General features: G+C 46.0%; 1 protein-coding gene across 1 annotated transcript; it reads left to right on the top strand.

The window, feature by feature from the left end:
- Positions 1-5,501: 5,501 nt before the first annotated feature.
- LOC138798734 (protein kinase C theta type-like) lies at positions 5,502-9,979 on the top strand. Its single transcript, XM_069979301.1, has 6 exons — positions 5,502-5,912; positions 7,912-8,165; positions 8,252-8,314; positions 8,413-8,967; positions 9,065-9,108; positions 9,252-9,979. The coding sequence occupies exons 1-5, from the start codon at positions 5,706-5,708 to the stop codon at positions 9,087-9,089; spliced, it is 1,104 nt and encodes a 367-aa protein (XP_069835402.1). The 5' UTR covers positions 5,502-5,705; the 3' UTR covers positions 9,090-9,108; positions 9,252-9,979.
- The last annotated feature ends 10,820 nt before the right edge of the window (positions 9,980-20,799 follow it).

Here is a 20,799-nt window from a genome sequence, read left to right as displayed (position 1 = left end):
ATAGCTTTAAAATCGATGCAAAACGACTGAAATTAATTGACATGTCAATTATTTCCACGCCTGTACTTAACAACAGACGTTGTTTAACCCCTTATGAACCGGGCCCGAAATGGCCTTAAGGACCGGGCCAATTGTCACTTTTGTGTTTTCGTTTTTTCCTCCTCACCTTCTAAGACCCATAACGCTTTAATTTTTCCAGCTACAGGGCCATGTGAGGGCTTGTTTTTTTCAAGAGCAGCTGTACTTTGTAATGGCATCTTTCAATCTGCCATAAAATGAATGACGGAACCCCCAAAATCAAAAAGAACAAAAAGCATATGCACAAATAGGTAGCACATCACAAAAATACTTTATTGTAATATAGACACAGATACAAAAATAACACTAAATAGACAAAGCAGGAGTATGGCAAAAAGGGAGACAAACCCCAAAACCACTCTGCATAAAAACAATTAAAAAGTCCACATAAGTCCGGCCGGTATACCAGCAAGGACTATTCAACCACCCTGACCCAGGACTGTGCAAACAATGTCAAAGTATAGCCAAACTGCCTAAGCAGAGTCCTTATAACATGTACCCTATAACAACATCACAATGGTATACATATGAGGTGGGACAATAAAAAAGAGTCACCATGTCAGTCCTAGAAACATATGAAAAACGGGTCAGGTGGGAAAGAGTAACCCCACGCGTTCCGCCGCCCAGCGGCTTCCTCAGGGAACCCCCAAAATATCATTTATGGGGTGAATTTGGGTCAAAGAATGCGATTCCGCAAATTTTGGGGGGCTTCCATGTTTACGTAATGCACTTAACAGTAAAACTGTCATTTATTCTTCATTCTATAGGTCGGTCTGAACACAGCGATATGCATGTTTATATGGTTTTCTAACGTTTTACTATTTTTATTAGCAGTAAAACTTTTTTTTTGCAAATAGGCATATTTAAAATAGCCCTATTGTAACTCCTATAGCGCATTTATTTTTTCACCTACCGGGTCGTATGGGGAGTCGTATAATGCGTCATGATCTCTACTTTTTATTAGTTACTTTTTTTCAAACGTATTGATCGCTTTTTATGAATTTTTTAATACATAAAATGTCATAAAAAAAAGCAATCTGCGTTTTTTTACGCTTTTTTTCACGCCGTTCACTGTGCGGGAATAATATTGTTTTATTTTAATAGATCGGGCGATTAAGCACGCTACGGTATATTATATGTTAGTTAACTTTATTACTTTTTATGTGTTTTATGTATGAAATGGGAAAGGGGGGTGATTTTTACTTTTATTGGGGGAGGGGCTTTGGGGCATTTTGTAAAACGTTTATTTTTTTACACTTTTATAGTTCCTTAAGGGAACTATCACTGACATACATTGGATCAGTAACACTGATCCCTGCTATGCTATTGCATAGCAGGGATCAGTGTTTTCTGTGATCTGATAGAGCCTGCCTGTGGCAGGCTGAATCAGAAGACCGAACAGAGGACTGCATGGAGGTAAGCAGCAGACCTCCGGCAGTCAGGAAATGTGATCGGGACCCCTGCCAACACGCTGCGGGGGTCCCGATCACTAAGTGACCGGAGATGCTCCAGTCACTTAAACTTAAACGCAGCGGCGCGGCGTTTAAGGGGTTAATGGTGGGCGGACACACGATCGTGGCGTGAGGAAAGAGAATAATAATAATAATAATGTTTTTCCGCAGCGCGTCACCTATCTGTATGTTTTTGGGTGTGGGAGGAAACCGGAGTACCCGGAGGAAACTCACGCAAACACGGAGAGAACATACAGACTCTTTGCAGATGTTGCCCTTGGTGGGATTTGAACCCAGGATTACCAGCGCTGCAAGGCTACAGTGCTAACCACTGAGGCCCATCACTTACCCTGTGCATAGGTAATACATTATAATCTTAGTATAATCCTTTTAGATAATGAAATACAATGCCTATAGCATGCTGTTCTTACACATATTGGACCCCAAAATGGAATTCCACTGGGTAGTGAAACTGAAAATGCTGTGAGAAATAGACCAAACCCCACAATAACTTGCAAGATGGCCGCCACAATCAGCACAATCTGAAAGTAAAACAAGATAGAAGTTATAGTTCAAGATCTACAGTACCATGTGTTATTTCTCTGCTTTTGGATATGGATGAACTGGCAGGCTCAGCTCTTGCACTGCCTAACTATTGAGTGCTGCTAGGCTGAAATTTGCTATATTCTCATTACACTTGTCCCTATCCAATCCACTGAATTTATTAGAATGCACTGCTTTTGGCAGTAGTATTTTGTTAGCAGGATCTGGGAATCCTCAGTCATCTGGTGCAGTGCTTCTCACCAGTGAGGCTCCCCCTAGTTGTTGGTGAGGCCCAGCTGAGGAGCCAGTTTTCACAAAAGTGATTATGCACAGTCCTTTTGCTGTTTGCAAAAATATCCATTTTAGCAAAAATAATATTTATTTGTATCGCGCCAACAGATTCAATACAATACAGGTTATATTTATATTAAGTTATACAATGAATAAATTAAAATAAAATTAAAATAAAATTACAGAATTAGAGACCTGCTCTCGAGAGCGTACAGACTAGGATGACTGGGGGTGACACGAGAGGCAACAAGGGCTTTATTTGTCGATGTTCCAGTCATTGTACATAGAATCTCAAAGTGCCTATAGTTGATTGGGTGAGCCAGTCACAAGCCATTTTCTGCGCTAAGGTAGGAAGTACAAAGAAGATGGCACCAAAGAGGTTATAGAGAGGATGCAGAAGAGAAAGCAGATAGCAGAGAGGGAGACAAGATTAGGAAATGTTATAAGCAAGCCTGAAGAGATGGGTCTTCAGGGCACGCTTGAAACTGGGGGTGTTGGAGATCAGCCTGAGCTCTTTGGGTAGGGAGTTACAGAGAACTGGTGCAGCACGAGAGAAGTCTTGGAGGCGGGAAAGAGAGGTTCAGATTATAGAAGAGGTTAGTTTAAGGTCCTTAGAGGAACGCAGAGCACAGGAAGGATGGTAGATGGAAATGAGGGAGGAGATGTATGTAGGGGCAGAGTTGTGGAGAGCTTCATGGGTGAGGGTGAGGAGTTTGAACTGTGTTCTGTATTTATTAGGTAACCAGTGCAGTGACTGGCACAGGAGGGAGACATCAGTATAGCGGCTGGAGAGGAAGATGAGCCTGGCTACTGCGTTCAGGATAGACTGGAGAGGGGAGAGCTTAGAGAAAGGAAGACCGATTAGTAGGGAGTTACAGTAGTCAAGACGGGAGTGGATCAGGGCGACAGTCAGAGTCTAAGCGGTGTCAGTGGTGAGAAATGGATGGATTCTGGAGATGTTTTTGAGATGAAGATGACAGGAGCGTGCAAAAGTTTGAATATAGGGAGTAAAGGATAGATCGGAGTCTAGCATAACCCCCAGACATCGAGCCTGATGCACAGGAGTGATGCTAGTGCCACAGACTGAGAGTGAGATGTCGGGTTGAGGTTTGTTAGAGGGAGGAAATACAAGAAGTTCAGTTTTAGAGAGATTGAGTTTGAGAAATAGAGAGGTTAAAATGTTAGAGAGAGCAAATACATAGTCACTAGTATTTTGCAGGAATGCAAAAGATAGCAAAGTCCCAGTGCCAAAACCAAGGGGTTTTTTTTATACCACTCAAGTACGCCCTTAACTTGCGCCCCGTAATACATGTACCGCAGGTTAAGAAACACTGATCTGTAGGACTTGACTATACTGACCCCCTGAATCCTGAACAGCAAGTGAAGATATTACTCTACTCAGTAACTGACGCAGCTGCTGAGGAGACCTCTCTCTGGCTTCCCCAATACATTAGATGGTAAAATAAAGATGCTATTCATATGTGAACAGGGAATATTTATATGTACAATAACCATGGGGTGAGCCCTGAGAATCTATTTCACTGGTGGGGCCTCAGCATCTCAGGCTGACACTAGGATGATGGGTAATTCTTCACCAACAAGCCTTAACAAAGATGGAGAGCAGAGTTATCTCCTATCCCGGCTACTGCAGCAGTTTGAGATGTGATAAACTCCTCTCTATAAATCTGCTCTATAAACACTCAACATGTATGGGATATACAAGGAAAGGGTAAATATGACCACACAATGATAAATAATACCTCAGTATACAGTCCTAGGTAAAGGCCACAGTGTATGGAAACCAAGGTGCAATGATATGACTGCATCATAGCGACTATGTCAGGGGGCTGAGATCATAGACCAGAAAAGGTCGTAACTACAACAAAATAATTTTAAAGAATCTAATACTTGGTAACAATATTAGAATAAGGACTTTATTGATCCCGTCCACGAAATAGAACCCCCCATGATACTGTAAATGTACATTATTGAAGATAATAGGGGAGAATATTACTTCACATTATGATTGTCTTCACCTGCAGTGTCTCCATATACACAGAACATCCCTTATATACAGTGTCTCCATATACACAGCACATCCCTTATATACAGTGTCTTCATATACACAGCACATCCCTTATATACAGTGTCTCCATATACACAGCACATCCCTTATATACAGTGTCTCCATATACACAGCACATCCCTTATATACAGTGTCTCCATATACACAGCACATCCCTTATATACAGTGTCCCCATATACACAGCACATCCCTTATATACAGTGTCCCCATATACACAGCACATCCCTTATATACAGTGTCCCCATATACACAGCACATCCCTTATATACAGTGTCCCCATATACACAGCACATCCTTTATATACAGTGTCCCCATATACACAGCACATCCCTTATATACAGTGTCCCCATATACACAGCACATCCCTTATATACAGTGTCCCCATATACACAGCACATCCCTTAATTACAGTGACCCCATATACACACAGCACGTCCCTTATATACAGTCTAGTCATATACACAGCACATCCCTTATATACAGTGTCCCCATATACACAGCACGTCCCTTATATACTGTGCCCCAATATACACAGCATATCCCTTATACAGTGTCCCCATATACACAGCACGTCCCTTATATACAGTGTCCCCATATACACAGCACATCCCTTATATACAGTGTCCCCATATACACAGCACATCCCTTATATACCGTGTCCCCATATACACAGCACGTCCCTTATATACAGTGACCCCATATACACAGCACATCCCTTATATACAGTGACCCCACTAGCAGTGTAACAGATGATGTGTGTTAGGAGAGGGATGAGCGGTGACAATGCAGCTGCTGATCTCACTATATACAGGTATATAACTGAATATCAGAGAAACCTGCAGCACATCCATGTGTATTGTCTCATCCATCAGTAGATGGTAAAACCAGTCATTTCTCCTGCTGCCATCCACAATAATCTCCACATATAACATGGTAATACAGACTGTGATGAACTATGGGCACCACTGCCAGCCCCAATATACCAGTCTCATCACCTGCCCCCAACTACTACTAATACAGCACTAGAAGAAGCCGCCATGATGGTCCCTGTCATTCCTCTGGACACTAGACTGTCATTCATGATGCCCACAGCACAGTGTATATGGCAGAGCAGCTCTATGGGCTCCTGCCTGGCAGGTGCCACCTGAGGGTCCTATGACCTCTGACATCACGTCACCGCGACAACCACCGCTGTTCACTTTCTACTGGCGACCGAAGCGACTGGACTGAAGTCTACAGAGAAGAGAACTGCGGAAATGGCGTCCACTGGACACGGCGAGGAGAAGAAGAAAGAAGACGGGAAGAGGAAGAGAGAGGAGAAAGAGGAGAGCGGCGCTGGATTGGACAAGATCCAGAAGAGGAGGAGAGGATTGGAGGATGAGGAGACATCCAGCCCCTACCCCAGGCTTCCCATCAGCCGCTTCACCATCCACCAGGGCTTGGGTAGGGGCAACTTTGGAAAGGTAAGTTCTACAACTTCTCATATCCCTTTATACCCTATGGGGGAGAGTTATCAAGCAGCCATGTCCTCTGTTGCCCATAGCAACCAGTCACAGCTCAGCTTTCCTATACTCACAAACCCTGGGAAATTGATAGCTGAGCTGTGATTGGTTGTTATGGGCAACAGAGGACGTTACTACCGTAATACTGCTTGATAAATCTCTGCCTAAATGTCTATAATATCCCAAGCTATTATTCCCTGTTATCAGCTATTACAGGTCTGTTAGACTGGGTCCACACTGAGTATTAACCATCAGTTCAATGTATCCGTTTTCTTGCATCTGTTTTTTTTTTTTTAATAAAACATATATAGTGCATGAACTGCATATACACAGTGTCAGCCTAGCCATACCTGTAGTTAGGCCTGGGCGATTAATCAAATTAATTTGATTAATTTGCTTAGATTTTGAAATTCTATTTAATTTTTTTGGAAAATCATAAATTCGATTTTCCAAAAAAAAGAAAGAAAAAGAAATCGCTCTGACCTGAGCGCAGGGGGAGCAATGGAGCTGCGGGCAAGCTGCTCCTCCTGCAGGTCAGTGCACCCACTGCTGGACCGCCTGGACCCAGAAGATTGGAAGCGCTGCCCGCCCCCATCCAGTCATCTACTAGAACACCACCAAGCCGCCTGCACCCAAGAGATCGCCACCACCCGCCTGTGACAGCACCCTGAGCAGCCGCAGCAGCTGGGCACCTAGCAGCCCCCGGGGCAGGAGAGACACGGTGCGATTACTGGAGAGTAGGTGAGGACTCGGCATGGCGCCAAACCCCTCCCCCACCACGACTACCAGGTAATACTACTATTGCTACTACTATCCTCATTTCTGCTACTACCACTCCCACTACTATTGCTACTACTATCCTCACTCCTGATACTGCTACTCCTAATACTTCTCTCACTACTATTGCTACTACTACTCCCACTCCTGATACTGCTACTCCTAATACTTCTCTCAATACTATTGCTACTACTACTCCCACTCCTGATACTACTTCTCCTAATACTGCTCCCACTACTATTGCTTCTACTACTCCCACTCCTGATACTGCTACTCCTAATACTTCTCTCAATACTATTGCTGCTACTACCCTTACTTCTGTTACTACTACTGCCAATACTGCTCCCACTACTATTGCTTCTACTACTCCCACTCCTGATACTACTACTCCTAATACTTCTCCCACTACTATTGCTACTACTACCCTTACTTCTGTTACTACTACTGCCAATACTGCTCCCACTACTATTGCTACTACTGCCCACACTTTTAAAACTACTACTCCTAATACTGCTCCCACTATTATTACTACTACTACTTCCACTCCTGATACAACTCCTCCCAAAACTGCTACTACTGCTCCTAATACTAAGACTACCACTTGTGCTTTCAATCCTGATACTAGTACTCCCACTATGCCCCTATTACTACACCACTCATCCACTACTACTACACCCATCATTTTTTTAAAGACTACATTGCCCAGCCCTACCTGTAATGTTAATCTATAGTAACAGGTAGACATCTAGAGATCTCACTGCTCCATGACTACTACTTTACACCCCACAGCTCATCTCCCCTTTTATCTCCATAGTCAGGTGTAGGGCTGCTATAAAGGGGGATTCTGATTCCCTATAGAGCTGATCTATGGGATCACAGCTGTGGGGAAGGGACACTGTTTACATCTATGGCCAGGTCCATATAGGCTGCTGTAAGGCACAATTACATAAACTGACTTATATAGCTTCAATACAACCTTACAGCAGCCTATCTGTACCTGGAGATATTAACTGCACTGACCACAACCCACTCATTGAGACATCTCATGCTACATAATAGTGGAATATCCCTTTAAGATCTCTTTATAGAGCATTCAATACCAACACAACCTGACAGACTGACAGCACAGCCCACCCCTCCTGCAGACGTCTTCTAATGTGTATTCTCAATTTATTTTCTTTAGGTGGTCCTGGCATCAGTCCCCGGCCGAAACATCTACATGGCCATCAAAATCATCAAGAAGAAGGAGGACAACGACGAAGTTATCGTGAGAGAGCGGCGGATACTCCAGGCGTCCAGAGACTGCCCGTTCATATGCCACCTCTATGCCGCACACGAGTCTCTGGAACGCGCTTACATCATCACGGAGTATCTGTCCGGTGGCAGCCTGGAGGGATTGATCAGGATGTGCGGCTACCTGAACATCGGCAACGTAAGGTAAGGAATTGGTTTTCTTCTGGGGGGAGAGGGCAATTGTTAAAGAAGAGTGTTATTAATCACTATTTTCTTTTCTTTTCTATGAGATTCTACACAGCAGAGGTGGTAAGTGCTCTCCAGTTCCTCCACAGGAAGAACATCGTCCATCGGTAAGTAGACCATTTCTCTGTCTGCTCGATCATGCAGTGATCTATCCACAGTCTCCTGTATCACTGGGCAGATTTATCATTCTCTTCTTTCATTGCAGAGACCTGAAGCCGGAGAACATCATGGTGGATGCTGATGGCCACATCCGTATCATCGATCTGGGATTGGCCGAAGATGGGGTGACCGCCTCCAGGAACATCGATGGAATGGCGGGAACCTTCCACTACATGGCCCCCGAGGTGCTTCTCAGGAGAGGATACAGCGCAGCAGTGGACTGGTGGAGCCTGGGGATTGTGCTGTCCAGGATGGCCACAGGACGCCACCCATTCTACAACGGCCCCGTCATGCAACAGGCTTTCAAGGCCATGACCACTGAGAACCCCAAGTTTCCATCTTGGATCGACGCTGACGGAAAACATCTCATCAAGAAGCTGCTGCGCAAGAATCCTGAGGAGCGCCTGGGTGTGTGCGGGAACATCAGGCAGCATCCATTCTTCAACACCATCGGCTGGAAGGAACTGGAGGAGAGGAGAGTAACACCACCATGGAAGCCAATGGAGACAGGTCTGCAAAGTCAACATCTGCAGTGGCCGGAGGACACAGACACCCTTCACCCCCGGGACGACTTCAATTACATGTCACCAAGTTGGACCCGGTAAGATTCAATCAAATAGGTTCTTGTTAGCTTGGGGTCTCCATCTTTGTCCTTGTCTTCTTTCTCTGTCAGTGACTATGTCTCTATTTCTCCTTAGATGGATGAGAAGATCTAGACTGTGAAGGAATCCACGACCATCTGGTAAGTGGCCATTATACACACAGGACACCTATCACATGTGCTGTTATATAGCTGGATGGTCCATTACCATGACCATCCCACTATGATAACAGAAGCTGCTGTACATATAAGTTTATTAGACGTCTTCCTCTTATGTCTTGCAGGATGAACCCGCGCCAACTGATCTCCGCTTCCAGCCTCCTGACGTCTCTGCTGCTGTGTGCGACCTCGGCTGCCCTACAACATCAGCGCTCTCAATTACATCTTCATGCCGGAACTTTGTCATCAGGATACAGCCCCAAGACCTTGACCATGGAAACCTCCAATCCCGGGCTGGCATCTGACATCCCCAGCCTGAAGATCATCTACACCCCCAGGAGCGGCCTGTGCTTCCATCTGGAGAGTTCAGGAACAATAGCCGCATGTAGTAGTCCTGGGGCGCGGAATAGCGGCTATTATCCCTGAACTCACCTCAGCACAGGCCAGGTAAGTACCACACGCACCAAATCCACATCACACACACTACAGGATAGGTATAGGCACTCACACCTAGCACTTAGTACATGTAGATTAGATACCGGCTCGATCCTGGGATTTATTCCGATCGCCATATTTGGGGTCAGGAAGGAATTTTTCCCCCTAATGGGGTTTTTGCCTTCCTCTGGATCAACACAGCCGTAAATAGGGTTAGTTTCTTATAATGTTAGGTTACACATCCCTATTACCACTAGCTTAAAACATATCTAAAATTAGACTCCCACATCACACAGGTTAGGGACCAGCCCGAAAATAGTTTTAGTTTGATAGGTGAATAATTTACACATATACATAAATATATAAATAATAATAATACGCCCCACTCTTGCATTATCTATAAATAAAAATTTCCTTTTACCCCTCTACATCTCTGTGCTTGTCTTTATTCTTATAGCAGGTGAAGAATAATGAGTGAAGAAGGGAAATCTTGCTGATCACAATGCCTTTTGTTAAAGGGGTCTCCGCTGTTAATCTGATCACATTCTATAAAGACCCATTAATTCACCATAGTGTGTGGGTGAACTGGGCCACCCCAAGGCCACTGACACAACCAGAAACTACAACTGCATTCACACGTTCCAGGAAGTTGTCTGTGCTCACAGATCCGTGCGCACGGACAACTTTACAGCCAATTGCTTTCTATTGGGCTATTCAGATGTTTCGTGATTTCACCGATCCGTGATCCGTTCCGTTTAAAAGTAGGACATGTCATTACTCGGATTGGAAGCACAGAGCAAATTCCCCATAGAAATCACTAAGATCCGTTTGTTTCACTGATGTACACGGATGTGATGTTATCAATGTCATTTAAATTGCTGTAAAACAGATCAGTGGAAAAAACAGACACTGATGCAAAACGGATGAAAAACGGACACGGACTGTTTTGCACGGAATACGGAGGTAGCTACCGGACCACAAACACGGACCAGGAAAATCACTGAACATGTGAATGCAGCCTAAGGTTTATGAGACGGAGAATTCCTTCTTTATTGGGGTAACAGCACAAATAATATGTTTCTACTGTCTGAGAAAGAGACCCTCCGCTCCAGAAACACATTACTTCTGCTGTTCTACCAACAAGAAAGGAATTAGTTTTTGGCTGCTCCAGTACAAGGTCCATTTCTTCTGTCCAAGGAAGATGTACTACTACTCCTAGCATTTCCAGGGTGGTCAGAGGATAGTATTCGGGGGTACTGCAGGCAGCATAGACCAGACTGCGCACCTGGATTAGTCCTGGTTCATCACAATGAGGGGTGTTGTGCAACTATCGAAACTCTCACAGGACTTCTAAACAGTAGGAGCACGGATTCTGCAACCCACACAGGGGCGCAGTCTCATTTCTTTGTAACTATTTAGGAATATGGCTACGATTACAGACCCCAGCTATCCCATACCCCTAAACAGCCAAACAGCCTAGGGCCATGTGCAGACGCTGTAAGAGACCGGCCGTTCTGTGACCCAGCCGGGTCATGGAACGACCGGTCTCTGAAAAGATGATCTTTAGCCCCGCAGAGTTTTGATGCGGGCGCATCCGTGTGCGCCCGCCTCAGATCTCCAAACAGCACACTAAGGAGCTTGCGGCTGGAGCCGCTCGCTCCATAGTGTGCATTGACATGGTTTACTGCGGCCGCTATTCAATGAATAACGGCCACAGAAAACTGACATGTCAGTTGTTTGCGGCGCCGCTAGGGATCCCGGCCGGAGCGTATACTATGTGTAAACACTCCGGCCAGAATCCCATAGGCAGCAATGGCACATATATTTTCGTAATAATCACGGCCGTTGTACAACGGCCGAGGTTTCACAAAACTATACGTTGTGTGAACATGGCCTAGATCTGTAAAAAAAACAAAAAAAAAAAAACAAGTAGTCTCTATATGCAGGGCTGTATTTCCAGTCCATACTGAAATGGACTGAATATGCCTCCACTGTCTATGGAGCTTATGGAACTAAGGGAACATATATGAATAGCAGAGTCATCCAATACTGATATAGCATCTCTCAAGGGGGAAATAATAAATCCTCATCTATCAAGTCCCAGAGAATGATAGTGCCATTCTTGGTAATATTACCCCAGGTTGTAACAGCGGCCCCCTATATGTCATATGCAGTAATAGTACCTTTATATTTGTCCCCTTTGGGCCCACAGAGTGAAATCTGCCTTAAGTTCCCCCCCCCCCCCTAGATCTGTATTAGGGCTATAATTCAGTAATAATGTCCTTATTGTTTACCTCTCAACAGTAATGCCCACTGGTGCAGAGGGAGCAGTAGCGCTATGGCTCGGATGTCTGCAGGGAATAGTTAAAGGAGTAGTGCGGCGAAAATGGTTTTCCCTCATTTCCTGTCCACTTGAAAAGTTGTAAAGATTCATAATATATTTTGGTGACCAATTCAAGCATTGAATGATCCGGATCATGACGTAGTCGGCCCTACGTCCCGGGGCTGTAAGATGGTCCTGACCAAATACGGAAGTAAACCACTTCCAATGGCCAGCGGAACCAGGGAGAGTGGGTAAGATGCCTGAATTGGCTACTAAAGTATATTATGAAGTTATATAACTTTTCATGTGGGGAGGCAGTGGCGTAGCTACCATAAAGGCAGGGTAGGCAGTTGCTATGGGGCCTGTGCAGAAGATAAGAGTCTCCTGTGTCCTTCTGATTAACACCTTATGTACTGCAGTGTGTAAGTGGCCCAATGTTTACTTACATGCTGCAGCACAAAAAAAGGGTTAACAGCCAGAAGACAAAAAAAAACTTTGATTTCCAGCACTGATAACCCCTGACCTCTGTTCTCACTGCCTACTGTGCAGAGGTCAGGGGTTATCAGTGCACCAGCAGCAGAGCAAAGATTTCCTTGTCTTCTGAACATTGGGTCACTTACACACTGGAGTACATGAGGGGTTAAGCAGAAGGTAGTCTGCTCCTGCACCTATGTGTTTATCCATACAACTTTGTAATGTATGTTATGTATGTGAATGGCCCCCTTCCCGTGTTCCCCCACCCCCACCCGTGTACCCGGACGTGTAGTGCATTATACATACCTGTATCAGGTATGTATAGTGCATCACACTTCCGGGTACACGGGCGGGGTGGGGGAACACCTGAAGGGGGCCATTCACATACATTACAAAGTTGTATAACTTTGTAATGTGTGTTATTTTGTGAATAATTTCTTAGCGCCGCACTACTACTTTAAGTTACACCACTTGGGATTAACTTATTGCTCCATTTTATGTGGCACTCTTCTGGTATGGTTATTGGGCAATTATTTATAGGGGAACTCTTCTGGTATTACATACCCTGATTGATTATATATATATAGCATTTTTCCAGATGTACAACCTACTCAAGACACACTACATCTACATCAAATATGGAAAATGGGTAAAACCCAGTGACAGGTGAAATAAAAAAAAAACATCCTCCAGGACAGTGGTCACCGACCAGTGACTCTATAGCCACATGTGCCAACACCAATCCTGCATAGTACAGCGGTATATCTCTTACTCCTCTGCTATTACCCATCAGTATTTGTATCTGTGATATACGAGAATATAGAGATGGATACAGAAATGACAAATACTGACCCAACACTGAGCCGGGGGAGAGAAAACCATTCAGATGTTATGTCCTATTCTGCTGCAGATTACCACATACAATGTATGAGCCCAGAACAGAAGGGGTAGAGATCTCTCTTCTGTGACAACTTCCCAGTGTGGCGGTCTCTTTGGAGACCCCCGTTCTATTATAAGGCTATGATCATATTATGGCAGAAACAACCAGCAAGGACAATAGTCATAGTGACCCTCACCTTCTACTTCCTCATTGTGGTGTAACATCACTGATGCCCCTTCTATTTGTCACAGACATCCATTATCACCTGATAATGCAGATATGGGAATTATTGGTGACTTTTCATATTGTACAGATCCTATTACATGTAATATAGATAGATAGATAGATAGATAGATAGATAGATAGATAGATAGATAGATAGATAGATAGATAGATAGTTTGCTCTGGGGCCTCTAGGTTAGGTGATTATAGATGTACATTTATGACAACAATCCCCTTCTGTTGTTATCTATGCCCCCCATACATAATGTACAGTGCAGTATATAGAATCCCCTATCTGTACTATCACCTGTTACACAGATGTCACTTTCCCTATTTACTCCAATGAGAACATTGATGATTCTTACTGGACTGAATATGGTACATTTTGCACATTCAGGTATATTCTGTAAAAAAATAATACATACACACAGTATACAGATATATGTATACAGATATCAAAAAGATTGTGGCACTTTAGACCTCCCTCCACAGCAGGAACAGTCATAAACCCCCACAATAGTGAAAGCCTCATATCACCAACAACACTGACAACCTTAGACCTCCCTCCACCCCAACCACAGACCACCATAATAGTGACAGTCCTAATCCCCCCACAACAGCTATAAACCTCAGACACAACCATAGACCCCCTCACCACTAATAGTGACAGGCACAGACCCCTCCCTACAACACTGACGGACACATATTACCACAATAGTGAAAGCCTCATATCACCAACAACACTGACAAGCATAGACCTCCCTCCACCCCAACCACAGACCAAGGCCGGCCATACGGTAAATGGCGCCCTGTGCCAAACCTTTTTTTCGGCGCCCCCCCCCCCCCCCCAAGGTAACATAAAGCTGCTTCAGCCTCCCACCATTCCAGACGACATCCAACACCCATCACCCTCCCCCCCCCACCATACACACAACTACCTTCCCCAGCCATTCACACAACTACTACTTTCCTGTCAAGCCATGAACGTAACTAGCAATACACGCATGTACCCCCATCAATACACGCAGTCCTGTATTATTTCAGCTATCAGGCTATGCTGGAGGTTGTAGTCCTGTAATATTTCAGCTATCAGGGTATGCTGGGGGTTGTAGTCCTGTAATATTTCAGCTATCAGGGTATGCTGGGTCTTGTAGTCCTGTCATATGACACAGGGTACGTGTCATATGCTGCACACAGGGTACGTGTCATATGCCGCACACAGGGAACGTGTCATATGCCGCACAAAGGGTACGTGTCATATGCCGCACAGAGGGTACGTGTCATATGCCGCACAGAGGGTACGTGTCATATGCCGCACACAGGGAACGTGTCATATGCCGCACAAAGGGTACGTGTCATACGCCGCACAGAGGGTACGTATCATATGCCGCACACAGGGTACGTGTCATACGCCGCACACAGGGAACGTGTCATACGCCGCACAGAGGGTACGTGTCATACGCCGCACACAGGGTACGTATCATATGCCGCACACAGGGTATGTGTCATATGCCGCACACAGGGTACATGTCATATGCCGCACACAGGGTACGTGTCATACGCCGCACACAGGGTGCGTGTCATACGCCGCACACAGGGTGCGTGTCATACGCCGCACACAGGGTACGTGTCATATGCCGCACAAAGGGTATGTGTCATATGTCGCACACAGGGTACGTGTCATATGCCACACACAGGGTACGTGTCATATGCCACACACAGTCCATATCCTGCACTGTGCACAATATTTACTTTACTAATAAACTTTATTTAGACTTGGCACCAGAATATGTTTCTAAGCAGCCGTTCATTCACCCCCACCACACGTATGCATTAGGGGACGAGCCTTCCACTGTCTCCCTATCACCCAACTCCAGCATGAGACCCAGAGCCATAGAATTACAAAGCGATGGGTACTACACTGGAGACCAGTGCAATGTTGATGGAGTAAGGAGCTCTGTTTCTTTGCTTAGTTATGCACGGCAAGGAGACTCGGAAATCAAAAACATATTCTGGCGCTAAACTTAAAAGTAAATTACATTTGAAAAATGCACAACTGGAAGTCAACTTTACTATAGGTGCATTATGCACAAAGCAACCTCCCGGTCTGGTAGTCAGGTCCAGGGACCACCAGTATACTAGTCACAGGTTATGTACTGGTGGTCTATATACTGGACCACCAGAGCAGGACAGTTGGCCTGTTCACACATTTGGGCCCACATGACAATTCAATTACAACCCCCACCATCTACTACATTTTAATGCATGGTGTGGGTAGTAATCTAATCTCCATGTGTTTCCAAATGTGTTTTAACCCCTTAACCTGGTCAATTTTTTTGTGAAGATCCTGGTGACGGCGTCCATTTTACTTCTTTTTAAAAAACTGCCCGGTTCCTGCAAACTGAGTCAGACTCTTCATATGCAGCAGGCCGCTCTATGCACTAGAAGCAGATCCGGTGCCCCCTGTGTAACAATATCCCCTCCCCTCAGTGAGACTTCATCCTGATGGAGGCACGTCACCAAGGGGAGGGGATATTGTTACACTGAGGGGGCAGGAAGACCCCTCCCTATAACAGTGACGGACACATATTACCACAACTGTGAAAGCCTTAGATTCCTCATAACAGTGATGATCACCCACTTTCCTCATACAACATTGGCAGCCAGAGACCTACACAACAGTCATAGACCCCACAGTAATAAGCATAGGTTCCACAACAACAGTAATGACCATAGACCTTTAAAAACAAAGTGACAGCGATAGACCCCACCACAGTGACAGTCATAGACCCCTCCCTAACCAGTGACAGATCCCACCACAGTGACAGCTATAGACCCCTCCCCCCACCACAGTGACAGCTATAGACCCCTCCCCCCACCACAGTGACAGCCATATACCCCTCCCCAACCACAGTGACAGATTCCACCACAGTGACAGCTATAGACCCCTCCCCTCACCAAAGTGAAAGTCATAGACCCCACCACAGTAAGAGCCATAGACCTCTCCATACCATTTCTGCCATGGACCTCCCCATATCAGGGAAAGGTACTGCCCCCACTGCATCTCCAGTAGCGGGGTCCCCATAACATAGCCCTAATAATGTGGACCAGACATACAGTGACCCCCCTCTTAGAGGATCTGCTCCTCACACAGCTTCTGGCTGAGGGGGAAGCAGCATCAGTAGCAGAGACTGGGGCTCTATGTGGGAGACACTGCCACCTGCTGGCTGCCCCAGTCATAACTCCACCAGCCTGAACCTAAATGCAGCATCCTGCCTGAGGGGAAAGAGGCTGCGACCACAGCACAGGTGTCAGCAGTGCACAGCAGCACAGGACAGGCTGGTAGAGAGGAGGACACTGGTATCTGCAGATTATTCTCCCTGATAGGCTGCTGTCTTTTTGTTGTTGAGTGCTGACTCCACAGCGCCCCCTTATAAAGACCCTATCTGCAGCATCCCCCATATATAGCCCCCCATGTGCAGCATCTCCCTTATACCACCCGCCTATGTGCATTATCCCTCTTATACCACCCCCCATGTGCAGACCCCCTTATACCACCCCCCATGTGCAGACCCCCTTATACCACCCCCCATGTGCAGCATCCCCCTTATACCACCCCCCCATGTGCAGACCCCCTTATACCACCCGCCTATGTGCATCATCCCCCTTATATAGCCCCCCTTATACAGCCACTATGTACAGCATCCCCCTTATCTAGCCATGTCATGTTCACGCAGCACATCTGCTTTAAATAATGCAGCCGACCCTGGAAGTGCAAATCGGCCTCTTGTGACCACAGGGAAAACGCTGCCTGCGGTCACAAGAGGCCGCTCTGCACCTCCAGGGGCGGCTGCGTTACTCAGAGCAGACGTGCTGTGCGCAGGCACGTCTACTATGTCAAGAGTGATTGAAAGCGCCACGAGCCAATGGCTTGCACCGCGGTCAGTCAGGGCGCACAATTTAATTATAAGCATGTCACACATGCTTATAGTTTACAGGGCGGCGCATCAGCCGGCTGGGGCCCCACTTTTTTTGCTGGAGTGATGCGCCCTGTGCATAGCACAGGTCGCACACCCCTAAGGCCGGCCCAGCTTACCACCACCTTCCTGTCTTAAAGACACAGACAGATGAATGATATGTTCGTTGGGACAATTATCCTGGATTCCAGGGACGGCCCTACAGTACAGAACAGACATCGGGGCCCACCAAAGTATTCTCTGGTGGGCTCCGATGCCTGTGCCATACTGAACTCTGAGCAGGCCCCAGTGTTAGACAAAGGTACCTGGAGGGCCAGCTACTATAGGGGGCTGCACAGGGAACCACTACTATAGGGGCCTGTACTTGTGTAGTCCCCTATAGTAGCTGGCCCCCTGTGCAGTCGCCTATAGGAGCTGGCCTCCTGTGCAGTCCCCTATAGTAGCTGGCTCCCTGTGCAATCTCCTATATTAGCTGGCCTCCTGTGCAGTCCCCTATAGTAGCTGGGGGTGGGGAGAAGCGGCTGGGGACCACCCTGATGACTCTTGGTTCAGACATCGTAAAAGTGATGAAGCGTTCCCTTAAGAAACAGGGATCTTCTTTGAGCATAGCAGACAGGGAGCAGGCATGGGAGACCAATAGATGAGGCGCCATGTCTGTCCTACAGTCACTGCCCTATCATTAGGTGTCTTCTCCTCCATACTTCACTTTAGCTGCCCCATGGGAGCAGTGAATATTTCAGCGCTGCTGATTGGCTGAGAGGATATTGTGATACATCATGTGACTCCACAGAATCAGAGAGAATTTTATTGTCATTTGTAAAAAAACAAAAACAAAAAAAGTAATCATAAAAAATATATGTTACCCATGGCAACCAATCACAGAGCAGATTTCCTTTTACCAGAATAGTTTATAAAAATGAAAGCTGAGCCGTGATTGGTTACGATTGTTTCCTTTTAGACAGTTCTGCCGCCATTGATTACTCACCCCTTCTTCCCCCTCAGCCTATCAGTCACTAGGGGGAGGGGGAGGGGCCACCATGATGGCCGGATAAAGCCATTCGCTCATTGGCAGATCACATCATTTGTGCAGCAGGAAAATCTATTAAAAACAGAAAAATCATATAGTAATAATTATTAAATAATGATTCTGCATTTTATTACATGAAATAAGTATCTGATCACCTACCAACCGGCAAGAATTCTGGCTCTCACAGACCTGTTAGTTCTTCTATATAAAGCTCCTCTTACTCTGCTCTCATTACCTGGATTTATTGCACCATAAAATACCATTGTCCCCACACTCAATCCCACTCCAACCTCTTCACTAGATGGCTGTCAATCTTCCTCGGTCTGGGGCTCCATGCAAGATCTCGCCTCAGGGGTTAAGGGTGATTATGAAAAGGTCAGGAATTGGCCAAGAGCTACAGGGGAGGACCTGGTCAATGACCTGAAGAGAGCTGGGACCAGTCTTAAAGGGAATTGTTTAATGTTTTTGTGTTAAACATAAAAAGAATTTGTTGTGAAATTGTTTTTCAAATATTCGCCTATAAATTTAAATGTGCAAAAAAGGGGTTTGTGGAGCCTCAGTTGCGAGTCTCAAAACACTAAAAAAATAGGCAGATATCCCCCAGGGAAGGAAAACCTGTTGCCAAGGGGTGCTTCCCAGTGGGGAGATCACCAAACCACCCTGATATATAAATCCTTACGTACCACTCAGTTGTGAGTATTGGGACACAAATAGGGAAATACCAGAGTGTCCCTTTTTGCATCATAGTATAACTCAGTAGTGAGTATTGTCACATGACAAGGAAAAACCAAAGCCAGGCATCCATCCATATTTAAATTTATAGGGGGCAATGTATCAATGGAGACTCCTGAGTGAGTACTTCATTGGATTTTTTTTTCACTGATCTCCCTGAGCTCAGTGATAGCTGTATTTTGTTGGTCTACTATTCATTGTCCCCCCGATAGCCAGAATCCTGCTCCCCACTGATGAGATGCAAATACCCCAAAACAGCTGTCTGCGGATGGACACCTGGTTTTGGTAATCCCTTGTCATGTTGCAATACTCGGGCAAGATCAGGCAAGATAGCAGCCCCTATAACAGGGGTGGGAAACCTCCGACCCACAAGCCGCATCCGGCCTCTGAGATCTCCTAATGCGGCCCGCTGCTCTCCTGTGACGTGCGCGACTCTGGTGGGGAAGGAGCCGGCACACACTGCATCCTCCTGTGTCTGTGAATGCAGCGGTCGCCAAACAAAGGAGAAGGTTGTGCATGTCGGCGCCTTTCCTACGAGAGCGGCGCACGTCTTCTTTCTCCTTTGGGCCATGCGGGATGAAGTCATTTTATGGCGCTCCAACAGCAGGAGAAGACTGGCACAGACTAGAGTAGCGTCAAGAGGACCTGGGCAGCGTGGGAGTGGAGGAAAGGGGAGTGGGATGTTTATTTTTTTAATTAGGTACAGACACCGGACTAACTAGACTACCATGGACATTGCTGGGGGTTAACTAAACTATCAGGGACATCACTGGGGTGTTAACTAGATTACCAGGGACATCGCTGGGGGTTAACAAAACTACCAGGGACATTGCTGGGGGGTTAACTAGACTACCAGGGGCATCACTGGGGGTAACTAGACTACTAGGGACATCACTGGGGGGTTAACTAGACCACCAGCGGCATCACTAGGGGGTTAACTAGACCACCAGTGGCATCACTAGGGGGCTTACTAGAGCACCAGAGGCATCATTGGGGGGGCTTACTAGAGCACCAGAGGCATCATTTGGGGGCTAAGTAGACCAACAGGGGCATCACTGGGGGGCTAACTAGACCACCAGGAACATCACTGTGGGGTTAACTAGACTACCAGGGACATCACTGGGGGGAAGGGGGGGGGGGGGTAACTACATTACCAGGGACATCACTGAGGGTTAGTACAGGCTTTCCTTTATGACCTGTTCCCTGTTTATGGTCTGTTTCTGGCTTTGGCTTCAAATCTTTTAAAGATAATCTGTCAGATAATCTTTCTGTGTAAATGGACCCTTAGACTACCAGGGACATCACTAAGGGTTAGTTAGACTACCAGTGACATCAATAAGGGGTTACAAGCTATAAGGGGCATCACTGGAAGTTAACTCTGGCTACCGGGCATCACTAAGGATTCACATCAGGTACCAGGGGCATCACAGAGGGTTAACTAAAAATGCAGGTGCATTAGGGCAACAATACTTTGCCTTGCCCCCGATGCAGCCAACCCAAGCTACAGTACTTTACTGCCGCGCACAGTGTAACATTGAGTGCAGTGGCCCTCGAATGATTTTATAAATGCCTGAATGGACCTGGACAGGAAAAAGGATCCCCA

Source organism: Dendropsophus ebraccatus, chromosome 8 (assembly GCF_027789765.1).
Source record: "Dendropsophus ebraccatus isolate aDenEbr1 chromosome 8, aDenEbr1.pat, whole genome shotgun sequence".
NCBI lineage: Eukaryota > Metazoa > Chordata > Amphibia > Anura > Hylidae > Dendropsophus > Dendropsophus ebraccatus.
Note: the sequence above shows the minus strand (reverse complement) of the source record. Positions and strands in the feature narration are given on the sequence as shown.

Excerpts from the sequence above, each read along its gene's own strand:
- LOC138798734 (XM_069979301.1), top strand. The coding sequence starts at position 5,706 with ATGGCGTCCACTGGACACGGCGAGGAGAAGAAGAAAGAAGACGGGAAG. Across the intron at positions 8,315-8,412 it reads AGGAAGAACATCGTCCATCG|AGACCTGAAGCCGGAGAACA; the intron begins GTAAGTAGACCA and ends CTTTCATTGCAG. Across the intron at positions 8,968-9,064 it reads ATGTCACCAAGTTGGACCCG|ATGGATGAGAAGATCTAGAC; the intron begins GTAAGATTCAAT and ends ATTTCTCCTTAG.